The sequence below is a fragment of the Tachysurus fulvidraco genome, unplaced genomic scaffold (genome assembly GCF_022655615.1).
Source record: "Tachysurus fulvidraco isolate hzauxx_2018 unplaced genomic scaffold, HZAU_PFXX_2.0 HiC_scaffold_42_np12, whole genome shotgun sequence".
NCBI lineage: Eukaryota > Metazoa > Chordata > Actinopteri > Siluriformes > Bagridae > Tachysurus > Tachysurus fulvidraco.
The window spans coordinates 709732-726557 of NW_025927275.1; the positions used below are offsets into that span (position 1 = coordinate 709732).

A 16826-nucleotide genomic window follows, 5' to 3' on the forward strand; every position below is an offset into this window, starting at 1 on the left:
GCAGTTGTGTTGTAGTAGAACACATTCACATTTACAGTAGGAAAAAATTCATTCAACTGTTAAGTCTGACAGCTGTGTGTTTACTGTTCAACACTACACACACACACACACACACACACACACACACACATATCTGTGTGTGTGTGTGTGTGTGTGTGTGTGAAATGATCTGTGTTTTCTTGTGTTTGTACTTGAATGTAACAGTTCATTATAATCGGATGTAACGACCTTATTAAGTGTTAATTAACATTAATGAACAAAGCATAAAACCTCAACACTAATAAGTGACAGTCAGTAAATATGGATTGGATTTTATTAAATATTAATGAGATACAGCTGTGTTAATAATTGTTTATTCAGTATTCAGGTATAAACAAAATAACAGAACGTTCATTAGAAGCACGTTGTGAATAAAATATAGTTAAAAATATATTTTTATTGTATTTTTTAATAAAAGTTCACAGAGCTGGATATAGACGACAAGACACGAGCAAAACTTACACTGAAAATAGAATGAGAGAAAAGAAGCACATTAACTCTATAGTTTATATCATAATCAGTGAGGGAAAGAAATGAAGTTTTATTATTTTATTATTTAAATTCATCCTTTTATAATATGATGTAATTCATTCCTTCTAAATGTATGATGTATTTCTACAAGACATTTTAAGTGCCTTTATACAATATAATGTTAGTTATGTACCCAGTAATATAGCTATAAGTATACATGTGTAAAAAGTGTAAATTATATCACAATAATAAACACATAATAAATGACACAAACAGTAAAATGAACAGGGTTCAGCTCGAGTTCATGTGGCTTTTCACCTGCTGTTACAAATAATCCCTCAGGTTTTTATGGGATTGAGGTCCAGGGAATTTTATCCAGGGATCAGAGGTCATTATAAACTCAGTGTAGAATTGTGTTTAGTCTGATTCACTGTACACGATGAACACACACTTCTCACGTCTCTGTGTGTGTTTAATGTGTTAGAACTAAATGAGTGATGTGTTAATAAACATGTTCTCTATTCTCCATCATGGTAATGCAGGAACACTGGAGTCTTCATCACACACAGATATTCATTACAACCTGAATTTGAAAGAAAAAGATGTGAATTAATCAGCACAAAGTGGACTGTGGTACTTCATGACCAACAGCATGTAATCATCTCTGCTCCAACAGAAACATCATCATCTCCTGTTTATAATGAATCATTCAACATTTCTTCATTCTTACTAACATCTGTGTTCTAACATTTAACTAGAACAAATGAGAACTTCCACAAGTTCTAACAGGATAATGAGCAGATCTTTACCCATCACATCACTGCTCTTATCCAATCACAGGAGCTTTTTTATATAACAAACACTACTGTGTCATTTAGATCTTGTTCTACATTTATATTTAAGTGCAGACTTTAAGAACAAACTCAGGTGAATTTTACAGGAATGACAGAAGACACAATGTTCATTAACAATCACTCTCATCAACTCATTGGTGACTTTTTGTAGACTGTCTGAATCCCTGTTTTCTGCCTTCACATGAATTTTACATCAACACACTTTACTGAACACAAAACAGCATTAAAGAGAATCGTTAGAAAAATCCTGATTAAACAGAATATAGTGACATTTTCTAACCTGATAATGTGAAAGTTATTGAAGAGAAATGTGATGTGTATCAATGTGTAATGATAATGAGGGTAAACTTTTATTAACAGGTCATTACTCACATCACTGTCTGTAGTTTGTAATGTTCATCATCCTTAAGATCAGACAGCAGCTTCTTTACTGAGTCCCCTAGATTATTATAGGACAGATACAGTTCTCTCAGGTGTGAGGGGTTTGATCTCAGAGCTGAAGTCAGAGCAGCACAGCCTTCATCTGAGACACCACACTGCCACAACCTGTATAGAGACACAATAACACACTCTTCACTGGTTCACAGGGACATTTCTAGTGTTTAATCACTTTGATCACAGGCACACAAGAATTTTACAGAAACCTGAAAACACACACACATTTATTTATTTATTTGTTTGCCAAAAACCCCAACAAAGCATTTATTTATTTATTTATTCATTCGTTTGTCGAAATAAGTGGGTGGGGCACAACAAGTAGACGGGGACACAGTGCTGGGCGTAGCTTATGATGGGCGTAGCTTATGATGGGTGGGGCTTATGATGGGCGGGGCTTATGACTGTAGGTACTGGATATTGTCACTTCAGCTAACATTACAATCAGTCTTCATGTTTTAAATCATGATGTAAATATTAATGTGTGATGAAGACGAAGCCTATTTTCAGACATATCTACTGTAATCTACATCATCAGACACTGATTTATCAGGAACATTTTACTGGGGCTCGAGTGTCGACCCTGACTGTAGACAGTGTGTATTATTGTGGACTGAGTAACACACACTTTACAGACCAGGACAACACATAAGACTAGAACTTGGACTTTTTCTGGACTTTCATACACAACACTGAGACATCAGCCAGATTTTATTTTACACAGAACATATTTCATATATTGCAGTATTTAACACATCTGAACTTTATTAAAACACTCACATTGTTCTGCCACTGATCCATATTCACATTTATTTTTACACTCCATTAAACTGATCCTTACATTTCTATTTGTTACATCTATTCTATTTTTATTCTAGTTTCTTTTTTATTATTCTATTTTATTTTATGTTTAAATCACAGACAGATTAAAAACATGTCACTACGTGTCGTACTGTGTATGGTTGTGTATGTGAGAAATAAAATATTAATGTCAATGCTTTCTGTAACTTTTCTCTGTTTCACATCTCAACAAAATCTCTGTTTTAATCCGAGTTCACATGAACAGATCTTTCTTGAGAAGATCAGACTGTCAGTAATCAGACCTAAAACAGGGTCAGACTCTAATTAGTGTTTGGAGAAGTTGTTAGTTCATTGGTGTATTTTTTAACCCCAGACAGTGAAAGTGTAAATGGTTTATTCAGTATTGACAAGAACAACTGTGACTGTGTTTTATTTATACACAATGTGTTTATCTATTATTACGACCTGGATGAAGATTAGACCATGATTTATTATTAATGTTTTAATAGATGATCTTACTTCAGTGTCTCCAGTTTACAGTGAGGATTCTCCAGTACAGCAGAGAGACTCTTCACTCCTGAGTCTCCTAGTTTATTATAGGACAGATCCAGGTGTCTCAGGTGTGAGGGGTTTGATCTCAGAGCTGAAGTCAGAGCAGCACAGCCTTCATCTGAGACATCACACTTATACAACCTGTATAGAGACACAATGACACACTCTTCACTGGTTGTACACAGGGACGTTTCTAGTGTTTAATCACTTTCATCTTTTTTTGTTTTTGCAAAAACACCAACAAAACCTTTTTGTTTTTGTTAGTTAGTTTGTCATCATATAATGTAAGAAACCTGAATGTAACTTTGAGCTGCAGATCATTTTATTATTTCAGTTTTACATTTTATTTCACTGTAAAGATCTTTATTACAATTACACATGTAAACTTTTTTAGCTAAACAACCTTAAATCCACAACTAGTATTTTTGTAAGAAAACTAACTAACTAGTCGTCTAAATGAATAAATCACTTCCAAAAGCTTTCACTGATGACTAAATCACATCCAGTTTTAGAGTTTAGAAATGAGAAGAGAAAAGAAAAGCTTCTTTTAGCAGTTAACAATTTAACATTATTGATCAAATCTGTGGCAAATAAATCAGATGTGTAAAACAGGAAGTGGTCATTCATCTAAATCCACATTCACATACTACTCATTAACACAGTGATAAGTGTTAGTCTGGTAGTTACATCTCCTCAGTCCTCACGTACAATGTGGGATTATTAATTATCATCTGACTGCAAGTCCACATTTCTACTGAGAAAAGTGAAAAAAGGAGCACAGTGAGGGGGCGGGGCACAATATGGGGAGGGTCACAGTGTTGGGCGGGGCATGTGAAGGGGGTTGTCAAAGTGAGGCGCAGGGCACAGTGATGGGGTCAAAGTTAGGGGACAGGACACGGTAAAGAGTTTGGGGTACAATGAGGCGGCGAGCGGGGCACAACCAACAGGGTGGGGCACAGTTAAAGGGACGGGTACAGAAAGGGGCAGGGCGGGGCATGCGAAACGGTGAGGAGGCAAGGCACGGGGGGGTAAAAATGAGGGGGTGGGGCACAACAGGGAGACGGGGCACAGTGATGGGCTTATGATGGGCGGGGCTTAAGACAGAAGGGTACAGGATATTTTCACTTCAGCTAACATTACAATCAGTCTTCATGTTTTAAATCATGATGTAAATATTAATGTTTGATTGGTCACAGCAACGTAGCAATATTAGCAGCTAACAGGTCTAAGCTAGCGGAGAAATGTCTGACTTTGAGTTGATTCTGCGAGAACTATAAGAGTTTCGCCGAGAAAATAAGGAACAATTAGAGACAATAAAAGGAGAAATTGTAAAGGTGAATGCCAGACTGGACGAGGCAGAAGGGCGAATTGAGAAAGCAGAGGAGAGGATCCAAAACACAGAGGAAGTTATCACGGCAATGCTACAGCTGCACACTAAAATGGAGGATAAGCTGCTGGATCTGGAAAATCGCTCCAGACGCGATAACATAAGGATTTACGGGGTGCCGGAGGACACTGAGAAGGATTCAACAACGATGGTTTCGTTTGTGGAAAATTTACTACATGGGGGCCTCGAGTTAGCAGAGGACATGCCCGACCTGCAGATTGAGAGAGCTCATCGGTCAGTGGGACCGAAGCCACCCGTAGAGGCGCCACCACGCAAAAGAGACAATACACCGCAAAGCATGGCAGAGGAAGGGGTTTACCTGGCAAGAAAACCACTTAAATCTGGACCACGAATATCCACCTCAAATACTCAAAAAACGAAGAGAATATTCTGAGATCCGCAAAGTGCTGAAAGAAAAAAGTTCCATTCCAGACCCTGTTCCCAGCCAGGCTGCACGTGAGGCACAATGACGGAACCAAAACCTACGATAATATAGAGGAGGCATCAGAGGACCTGCGGAGAAGAGGTTATACTGTGACAATCACCAGGCCTCCGGACAATCACCAGGCCTCCAGGTGCAGTGGTTATCATGGACAAGAGTGGACAGACGAGCGAGGAAGGACACACTCAAAGCCGGGCGGGAAACATGCTACAGGGAGAAGCTCCGAACATTCAGAAGGCCCCCTCTGGTACCTAAAGGATTTAACCTCAAGCTTGAGGAAGATGGAGTTAATGGTGGAATTTCTAGAACTGTACTGTAATTAAGGGTGGAATTCCATGACAGGATTGACTGGTTCGTTCGGGATTATTTTTCACCTTTGACACCCCCCCCCCCCTTTTTTTTTCTTTCTCTCTTTTCTTTTTTTCATTATTGCTCTACTATGCGAATGTTGCGAAGAGGGGGGTTTTTCCCTTTGGGACACTTTGGGAAGCTCAAAAGGGTCAGGTTAACAGACCCCTACATAGGAAGTCACACGGACAAATTGTGTTCAGGTTTATGTTTATTAATATGTTAGTTGTTCATTCCCTGCCGGTTCTTGCAGGGAGGGGGAAGCGCACCAGGTTTTTGAGTGGGATGAAGAGGGGAATCACATAGATGCAAAACAGGTCTTTAAAGGTAGCATCATATATAAAAATAATATAAATGGAGTACTCAATCCGGCTAAGAGGGGGAAAATCTTATCAAAATTAAAGAAAGAGAGGATTCAGATAGCTTTTTTGCAAGAATCACATCTTAATGACTCTGAACATGCCAAATTGACTAAATCAGGATTTAAACATGTCTACTTTTCTTCCCACAGATCGGGAAAGAGGAGAGGAGTGGCGACTCTGATATCCGGTGCTGTAAATTATGAACATATATCAGAACATAAGGATAGTGAAGGCAGATTTGTGATGGTTACGGCCAAAATAGAAGGAATAGTGATGAGTCTCATTAACGTGTCCCTCTGGGCAGTGACTGGTCCTTTTATAAATATATAATTGATCTAATGACAACAAAAAGTCAAGGGATCCTAATATGTGGAGGAGATTTTAACATCCGATTAAATCCGAAAATTGACTCATCAAACGGGAAATCTGGTGCCAAAAGCATTTGTAGAAGATTAAATACTTGGTTGAGTGAAGTGGGGATCGTGGATATGTGGCGAGAGATAAACCCGACGAACAGAGATTACTCGCACTACTCATCCACTCGTAATGTTTACTCGCGTATAGATTACTTTTTTATGCTTAAAGGAGATCTTGCAAGGGTAGAAAATTGTGAAATAAAAGCTAGTACTATTTCAGACCATAGTCCCATTTATATGTCAGTCCATCTGAATATTAAGAAGAAATCCACTCTTTGGAGACTGAACTCAAACATTCTGAATAACCCAGCTACTAAGGATAAATGAAAAGAGAAATCCGATTGTACTTAGATAATAATGATAATGAAGAAGTGACCCCACCTATTCTCTGGGATGCATTAAAAGCAGTGATTAGGGGCAAAATAATAGCCATATCTTCATATGAGAAGAAAATGAAGGGAATAAAACTCCAAAAATTGGAAGAAGAATTAAAGAGACTACAGGAAGAACATGCAAAGTCCTTCAAGGATGACAACAAACATACGATTAAAAAGTTAAAAAAAAGAAATAGACAAAATAAACGGAAATTAAAAAAAAAGCTCCTCTTCACAAAGCAACAATATTATGAGGTGGGTGGAAAATCACTCAAACTTTTATCATATAAGTTGAGAAAACAACAAGCAGATAGAACTATACACACAATAAGAAACTCTGCAACAAATGAAATAGAAACCACTCAAGAAAAAATCCAGCAATGCTTCCTAAAATATTTTAAAACATTATATTCTCAGCCACAGGAAAGCAATGACAATCAGATCGATGCCTTTTTGGCCCAGATTAATCTCCCACAGATCACTGATGAACAAAACAGAAAATTAATATCTCAGATAACAAAAGAAGAAATTCAATCAGTAATCAGGAGAATGAAAGTGGGTAAGTCTCCAGGGACAGGCGGATTTCCCACAGAATGGTACAAAGCAATGCAAGATCAATTAATTCCAACATTACTAAAAACATTTAATTGGGTTTTGGAAAATAACACCCCCACCCCCCCCACCCCCCATGGATGGAGGCAATGATCTCTGTCATACCCAAAGAGGGGAAAGACAAATTGGATTGTGGGAATTACCGTCCTGTAAGTCTTTTAAATAATGATTATAAACTATTCACCTCCATATTATCTAAAAGAATAGAAATGATATTACCAGAATTAATACATAAGGACCAGACTGGCTTTGTCAGACAAAGACAGACCCAAGATAACATCAGGAAGACACTGCACGTTATGAGACGAATCACACAACAAAAACTGGAGACACCGATATTACGCTTAGACACAGAGAAAGCATTCGACTCTGTGAGGTGGTCATTTTTATATAAAGTACTTTCAGAATTTGGCTTCCATATGACTATAATTGATACATTTACAGCTTTACTCAATAAACCAACGGCTTGAATCAAAATCAACAGAGATCTAACCAATTCATTTATTCTGGAGAGAGGAACGAGACAAGGGTGTTGTGCGTCGCCGCTCCTCTTTGCCCTGTTTATAGAACCCATGAGTCAACTGATTAGGCAGAGGTCGGATATAAAGGGGGTAACAATGGAATCTGGGGAGCAAAAACTGGCCTTATTTGCTGATGATTTGTTGATCAGCATCACACAACCCACTCAGACACTTCCAAAATTGATGAAATTACTAGAAGAATTTGGTTTCATTTCGGGTTATAAAATTAATATCAACAAAACCCAAATATTAAAATTTAACTATGAACCACCAGCTTCGATTAAGACCATGTACAATTGGAATTGGAACGCTGAGTCTATAAAATACTTGGGTGTTTCTTTACCTAGGGACTTCTCAAGACTATATGACATTAATTACGGCCCATTAAATTTAAAGATAAAATCAGATATTCATAGATGGAATGTTACTCCCTTTCTGAGTTTAAGTTCCCACATAGAATCAATAAGGATGAATATTCTTCCACGGATGTTATACCTTTTTCAATGTCTACCAACCAAAACAGCTTTTAAGCAATTCTTAGAATGGGACAGATTAATAGCAAGGTATTTGTGGCAAGGGAAAATAATTAAATTTAAGACACTGCAATTAAGAAAGAGAAGGGTGGAATGGGCCTTCCTCGATTACAAGAATATTACCATGCAGCCCAACCAAGGCCCTTAGTCTGCCTATGTTCACCAACATATACTGCAACATGGAAAGACATAGAAGGTACAAAGTTAAACGGAACACCAATAACAGCTCTACTAACTGATATCAAATTACTAGAAGAACATGCCATCCCAGATGATTCTATAACAGGCAGCTTTCTGAGCTTTCTTTTAGGTACCTGCAAACAAAAAATAACAAAAATATTAAAGGGGTTAAGCATTGCCCCCCTTTTGCAGCTTTTTTGCCTACATGACCTACCCAACATAAAGTGGTACAGCTCCCACATACTTTAACACACAGAGGTGAGCCTGGTCTCATTGGAAAGAAGAGATTCTCTAGTTTCAGAAAGTTTCAGATTGATTCTAGATTCTTACTGGCACAAAGTTACAGGGGTTTGAATGCAGGTTTTCATTTCCGCCTGGGTTGTTTTTCTGATAAACTGATTAATCTTATTTTTCTGGAACATGTTAGGGACAAAACAACAACAGAGAGTCATAGCCACATGTCTTGGCTTTCACCAAAAAAAATTTCACGTCAAAAGACCCAAAAATGGCTTCAATAAAAATATTTTTCTACGGCCCTGGTCGTCGGGTGCAGCGTTTTTGTGTACTTGTTTACTATATAACTTTGAAATAAAAGGCTGCAGGCTCAGTCTGACAAGCCATAAATAAGCCTAGACTCTCTCTCTATCACTCTGGTGTGAAAACAGGCCTGTAACTTGACACCCTGAGCTGTGAGAGGGACAAAAGGTCAGGGATTACGCAAGAATTCTTCTGCGCATCCAGTTCACGCAGACACAGGCAAAGAACATACGGCATGTCATATACCGTTGGAATCGTCTGCTTATTGGCTAAACGGCTGTATAGGTCCCAGCCCATTTCATTGCTATTGGAAGGAGTAATTGTCAGTCAAAGGCGGGTTCCCAAAAATTAGGTCATGCCACCATTGGCTTCCCAGCCGTCTATCTCTGCCATACAAGCACCGATTGGCTCAAATGAGGGCTTATTTGATTCGTTAGGACCTGGGCTATAAATATGACGTAGGCTTTGAATTTTTGACTATCCCAATTAGGAGTTAGAGCGGCAAAACGAGATGATGGCGCACTTCTGTTTCCAGTTTTCAGAACACTAACGGAATATTTGCGGCGCGACCAGAGCGTTTTGGATTAAAAGGCTTACAGATTTCAATTCCTTGGACCTGTGTGGATTTTTGTGGATTATTTGTGTTGGAATATATTACCCCAGTGAAGAAAGAGACGCGTCTAAAGGTAAGGGAAAAACCGGTCTAGCGCCACCTAGGTCAGTTTTGTCCAAAGTTGAAAACGATAAATTTTATAAGATTTGGACTAAATGGACTTATATAAAACCAATTAGACCTGATTTCATTTAACTGTATTTGTGCTCAATGTAGACCCGCCCTCTTTTTATATGATGTTTTACTTAATTGAGGTGGTGCGCAGCCCGGTTCTGTTCTGTTTTGTTATGGTTCTTAACTGGAATAAGTTGTGGTCCATAAAAGAAAAGGTCAGGAAGGCAATACGATCAATCTCATGTAAAATATCTAAACCCATCTCCATCTATGTACTTGTACGACTAGAATTGTAACTAATGTACTTGATGTGAATCTGCCTTTCTGAATAAAAAGATAATTAAATAAATAAATAAATCACAGACAGATTAAAAACATGTCACTACGTGTCGTACTGTGTATGGTTGTGTATGTGAGAAATAAAATATTAATGTCAATGTTTTCTGTAACTTTTCTCTGTTTCACATCTCAACAAAATCTCTGTTTTAATCCGAGTTCACATGAACAGATCTTTCTTGAGAAGATCAGACTGTCAGTAATCAGACCTAAAACAGGGTCAGACTCTAATTAGTGTTTGGAGAAGTTGTTAGTTCATTGGTGTATTTTTTAACCCCAGACAGTGAAAGTGTAAATGGTTTATTCAGTATTGACAAGAACAACTGTGACTGTGTTTTATTTATACACAATGTGTTTATCTATTATTACGACCTGGATGAAGATTAGACCATGATTTATTATTAATGTTTTAATAGATGATCTTACCTCAGTGTCTCCAGTTTACAGTGAGGATTCTCCAGTACAGCAGAGAGATTCTTCACTCCTGAGTCTCCTAGTTTATTATAGGACAGTTCCAGGTATCTCAGGTGTGAGGGGTTTGATCTCAGAGCTGAAGTCAGAGCAGCACAGCCTTCATCTGAGACACCACACTCACGCAACCTGTATAGAGACACAATGACACACTCTTCACTGGTTGTACACAGGGACGTTTATAGTGTTTAGTCACTTTGATCTTTTTTTATTTTTTGTAAAAACTCCAACAAAACATTTATTTATTTATTTATCAATTTGTTAGTTTGTCATCATATAATGTAAGAAACATGAATGTATTGTATGAATGTACAATGTGGGATTATTAATTATCATCTGACTGCAAGTCCACATTTCTACTGAGAAAAGTGAAAAAAGGAGCACAGTGAGGGGGCGGGGCACAATATGGGGAGGGTCACAGTGTTGGGCGGGGCATGTGAAGGGGGTTGTCAAAGTGAGGCGCAGGGCACAGTGATGGGGTCAAAGTTAGGGGGTGGGACACAGTAAAGGGGACTGGGTACAGTATGGGGCGTGACGGGGCACAGTGAGGTGGCAAGGCACAGGGGTGTCATAGTGAGTGGGTGGGGCACAACAAGGAGACGGGGCACATTGATGGGCATAGCTTATGATGGGCGGGGCTTATGACTGAAGGGTACAGGATGTTTTCCCTTCAGCTAACATTACAATCAGTCTTCATGTTTTAAATCATGATGTAAATATTAATGTGTGATGAAGACGAAGCCTATTTTCAGACATATCTACTGTAATCTACATCATCAGACACTGATTTATCAGGAACATTTTACTGGGGCTCGAGTGTCGACCCTGACTGTAGACAGTGTGTATTATTGTGGACTGAGTAACACACACTTTACAGACCAGGACAACAAATAAGACTAGAACTTGGACTTTTTCTGGACTTTCATACACAACACTGAGACATCAGCCAGATTTTATTTTACACAGAACATATTTCATATATTGCAGTATTTAACACATCTGAACTTTATTAAAACACTCACATTGTTCTGCCACTGATCCATATTCACATTTATTTTTACACTCCATTAAACTGATCCTTACATTTCTATTTGTTACATCTATTCTATTTTTATTCTAGTTTCTTTTTTATTATTCTATTTTATTTGATGTTTAAATCACAGACAGATTAAAAACATGTCACTGCGTGTCGTACTGTGTATGGTTGTGTATGTGAGAAATAAAATATTAATGTCAATGTTTTCTGTAACTTTTCTCTGTTTCACATCTCAACAAAATCTCTGTTTTAATCCGAGTTCACATGAACAGATCTTTCTTGAGAAGATCAGACTGTCAGTAATCAGACCTAAAACAGGGTCAGACTCTAATTAGTGTTTGGAGAAGTTGTTAGTTCATTGGTGTATTTTTTAACCCCAGACAGTGAAAGTGTAAATGGTTTATTCAGTATTGACAAGAACAACTGTGACTGTGTTTTATTTATACACAATGTGTTTATCTATTATTACGACCTGGATGAAGATTAGACCATGATTTATTATTAATGTTTTAATAGATGATCTTACCCCAGTGTCTCCAGTTTACAGTGAGGATTCTCCAGTACAGCAGAGAGACTCTTCACTCCTGAGTCTCCTAGTTTATTATCAGACAGATCCAGTTCTCTCAGGTGTGAGGGGTTTGATCTCAGAGCTGAAGTCAGAGCAGCACAGCCTTCATCTGAGACACCACACTTATACAACCTGTATAGAGACACAATGACACACTCGTCATCAACAGATTTTTAAAACCCTTTATTACAATAACTAAAATATTGTCAGATATATTAAATAAATAATTGTGACAGAAACCACAAATAAAGATTTCTAGTGAGAAAGTTTCCTCACATCAAATAGACTAGAACACAATAAATGTTCATCTATTACACTGCAGAAAGGCATGAAACACTTTAACTCTGTAAACAATATGGACATCCATGGGTTTACATTTATATCACTTTACTTTTGTAACAGAGATGTTTTTAAATTGTTTTAATATTTCCAACATCAAACTTACCTCTGATTTAATTAAACATCATCATCATCATCATCATCATCATCATCAGCTGATAAACAGGTTTGTGAACTTCAGAATATATAATCAGTACAAATCTGTTCTTAACTTGTTTAAAAGTCTTTCTATTACTAAAGTATACAACACACCAGACAAGACACAACCTTTATAACACCTCTATAAACTTTATAAGGAACCACATAAGTCACCATTAACTTTCAGTAGACTTTCAACATCACTGTACAAAACCTTTATCATGGAAACAAAATCAGGACTAAAACTAAATGCTGTGAACACATTCATAAATAGTTGTGTTCGACTCGGTCAAAAGTCTTTTCTAGGTCTACTGACACTAGACCAAAATCTGGTTAAGACTCTTACTGATATCTAAAAGATCCCAGATAACAGAAATATTATAAACATTCATCTTCCTGGGACACAATCTGTCTGATCACGATGGACGACTTGTTCTAACACTTCACTCAGTCTGTTGGCCAAAACCTTGGGGAGTAATTTATAATCTCTGAATAACAAACTCAGCAGTGTCCAGTTTTTAATATCATTTAGGTCAGGTGTAGGTTCCCCTTCAGAGAGGGCTTTTAGTACTGGGGGAATATTGTTCCTCTCTTGTGGTCCTCACTAAAGCTGGATCATGTTGATAGACTTGTGTTTCTAACTAAAACCTTGACAACACAAATGTATAGTACAAATACTGACATGTATAGTGTAGGTTTAGTTCATTCAGCTCTGAATCATTCTGTTTTCTACAGTGGGGTCTTATTACAATTTAATTTTATTATAACAGTTAGAGTGTAAAACAGACCCACTTGTACACTGAACACAATTTTACATCTTCTTATATTATAATACACAGAACTTCTTTATTTCTCTTCTGTTTATAAGTGAAATAAAAAAGCTGATAGCTGACAGATAACTGCCTCTTGATGATCATTTTAACCTTCATCATGCAGCCCTTCTGCCCCTGATGGAGGGTAAATCCATCAATTCTTTATGTAACAGAGTTTAAAAATATTGCTGTTAATTTCAGTATAAATTGAGAAACTCCCCATTGGCTGTTGTCACTTGCGGTTGTGCAACATGATGTTGTGGGGCGGAGCTTTATAATCAGAGTCTCATAGCGCCTCCTGCTGGTAAGTCACATCAACGATCGCTCCGTCTTAGTAATTAAGTTTGGATCATTTTCAAGCCCAAGTTTGAACTATAAACTACACAAAAGTTTACTTATTTTGTCAGTCAGCTCCTAGTTGTGTTTGAGTATGAAGAGTGTGTTAATTGTCCAGCTTGTAAACTCAGAACTTCTGTTTATTCAGTTAAGACTTCCAATGTGACACTGATGCACTGTATGATAAACCTTTTGGTGCTGTTTTACCCCAGATACAGTAAAGTGACCCCCAGTGACCATCCACCTGATCTCTGAGTGACATTATTACATCCAACACACACAGTCACATATATTCTGATAGTGTGAGCTGACCAGAGACTCTTGTGTAAGTTTAGTCTCCAAGTTCTATTTATTTCCATCATTTCCATGTCAGTGCTGCTTTTAAACCCTGCAGCTCACACAGTACATTTAGTTTGTGTCCCAGCTCCAGTTTGTGTCATTAGTTCCAATGTTTTAGTAAATTTCACAGTAATTTCAGACACATTGCAGTTACATCAGACTCTGTGAGAAATCATCAGTGTGCAGTGGAAAGAAACAATCTTCCTCCTCAGGACATTGATGATGAACCTAAAACTTCTGCTTCAGTCTCACTATTAGAGAATGTGTCTTACTGAGGAGAAGGTCATGTGATGCTCAGAGAGATGATCTTACCACAGTGTCTCCAGTTTACAGTGAGGATTCTCCAGTACAGCAGAGAGAATCTTCACTCCTGAGTCTCCTAGTTTATTATCAGACAGATCCAGGTGTCTCAGGTGTGAGGGGTTTGATCTCAGAGCTGAAGTCAGAGCAGCACAGCCTTCATCTGAGACATCACACCTACACAACCTGTATCGAGACACAATGACACACTCTTCATCAACAGATTTTATTATATAAAGTATAATTAACACTGAACACAACATTCCTGTCAGATAGTGAACAGTAGGTGGTCCTGGGTAAAACAGGGTGGGCACAGGGTTGAGAAGAAACTCAACATCAGCTGTCACTCAAAAGAACTTACATGAGTGTAAAAAGAGGACGATGAGCTGAAAGAGATCTGTTCATTTATCAGTTGTTTATGTAGCGCACACACACACACACACACACACACACACACACTCACACACACACACACACACACTCACACACACACACACACACACGCACACACACACACATATACAAGACTATTTAAAGTCTATCAGTTCAAACACAGGATATTTTTATTTAAACATTTCAGGCTATGATGTTAAATCATGAAGGAAAATCTAACTAATGATATTAGATAAATTATTGTTTTAAAATAACTGATAAATCACACAAATAGTTTTAGCTGAGATTTCTTTACAGATAAAGTCTTTATTAAACTAGTCTGTTACACGACTAAACATCACACAGAAATGTTACTGAGCAACGTCACTCAATGAAGCTTCTTAAAGCAGCAGCTCCAAGTGAGTGACAACTGGGGTTTATTAATAACTCTAACATTATAACAGAGTTTATGTAGGTGGGCCAGGACTCCACATGGGTGGGACCAGGACCCTGGAGCTGCACCAGTCATATTAGTTTATTATATTATTTACAATTATTGATATAAAGTTTATTTGAGCTGTAAAAGTTGATAAACGTTCTCTTATTTATTTGTTTGTTTGTTTGTTTGTTTCATTTCTATGTGATTCTGTAGAAAACTCATTAACACTTAATGACTAATGTATTTGTTCTGAATGTTGTAGTGTTACAGAACATTTCAGGTGAAAAACAACACTGTATATAACTGCTGCTTTTAGTGAGTTATTGTGACGCTCAGAGAGATGATCTTACCCCAGTGACTCCACTTTACAGTGAGGATTCTCCAGTACAGCACAGAGAATCTTCACTTCTGAGTCTTCTAGTTTATTCCCAGACAGATCCAGTGTTTCCACAGTCAGATGAAGTTCTCTCAGATTGGAGGTTTCTGATCTGAGCGCTGAGACCAGAGGTGACCAACTTTCTAATCCAAGTTCATCACAGCTGATACTAAAGGGAATAAAATAAAACATAATGAACTCACACAAATGATCAAACTCGTCCTCAAAGCTTTCACTGAACCTTCTCATTGTTATAAATACTGAAAGTACAAACACCAGTTAGACAATATGGTTAAAGTGACACTGCAGTCCACATCTACATGTTGAGGACATTAAAATGGGTAAAGTTAGTGTTTAACTACAGCTAACTAACTAGTATCTAGAGTAGGGTTGTCCCTGTCCTGTATAATATGGGATTGTCTTGTACTGAAAAAGACAAAGATCTCACATTATGGCCAGAAATTCCTGAAGTGATGTGACCTTAACAAACAATCGATACTGGACTAATTATTATAGGAACAAATTGACTTTAAAACAACACTTTTAACATATTATTACTAGTAAATCTGTAAACTTGGTATATACACTGAACACAATTATAAACACAACACTTTTGTTTTTGTCCCATTGTTCATAAGCAGATCTAAGACTTTTTCTATGGACACAAAAGGCCAATTTGTCTCAGATATAGTTTACAAATCTGTCTAAATCTGTGTTAGTGAGCACGTCTCATCTGCTGAGAAAATCCATCCACCTCACAGGTGTCATATCACTATCCTGATTAGACAGCATGATTATTACACAGGTGTGACTTAGGCTGGTCACAATAAAAGGTCACATGTGCAGGTTTTATCACACAACACAAGGCCACAGATGTTGCAGGTTTTGAGGGAACCTGCAATTGACATGCTGACTGCAGGATTGTCCACCAGAGCTGTTGCCCGTGATATGAATGATCATTTCTCTACGTCTCCACAGGCGTCTCAGAGAATTTGGCAGTAAATCTGACCGACCTCACGACTGCAGACCACATGTAACCACACCAGCCCAGGACCTCCACATCCAGCATCCTCACCTCCACGATACTCTGAGACCAGACCCCCAGATGGCTGCTGCAACAATCGGTTTGTATAACCAAAGAATCTCTGCACAAACTGTCAGAAACTATCTCAGGGAAGCTCATCTGCATGCTTGTTGTCCTCATCGGGGTCTGACTGCAGTTCGTCTTCGTTTCCAACTTAAGTGGGTAAATGCTCACATTCGATGGCATCTGGCACTTTGGAGATGTTTTCTCTCTTTGTGGATGAATCCCGGTTTTCACTGTACAGGGCAGACGGCAGACAGCGCGTATGGCATCATGTGGGTGAGCAGGT

At 38.0% G+C, this 16826-nt stretch overlaps 1 protein-coding gene and 1 long non-coding RNA gene across 2 annotated transcripts; both read right to left on the minus strand.

Annotated features, from left to right (window-relative positions):
• Nucleotides 1-337: 337 nt before the first annotated feature.
• LOC113658672 (ribonuclease inhibitor-like) lies at nt 338-16803 on the minus strand. The gene is made up of 7 exons (XM_047809843.1): nt 15428-16803; nt 14279-14452; nt 11961-12134; nt 10354-10527; nt 3265-3293; nt 1737-1881; nt 338-1093 (listed from the first exon to the last, which is right to left on the minus strand). The coding sequence occupies exons 1-7, from the start codon at nt 15700-15702 to the stop codon at nt 1087-1089; spliced, it is 978 nt and encodes a 325-aa protein (XP_047665799.1). The 5' UTR covers nt 15703-16803; the 3' UTR covers nt 338-1086.
• Nucleotides 13220-14272, minus strand: LOC125140688. The gene is made up of 2 exons (XR_007139893.1): nt 13915-14272; nt 13220-13451 (listed from the first exon to the last, which is right to left on the minus strand). It is a non-coding gene; the product is annotated as an uncharacterized LOC125140688 (long non-coding RNA).
• Nucleotides 16804-16826: the final 23 nt, after the last annotated feature.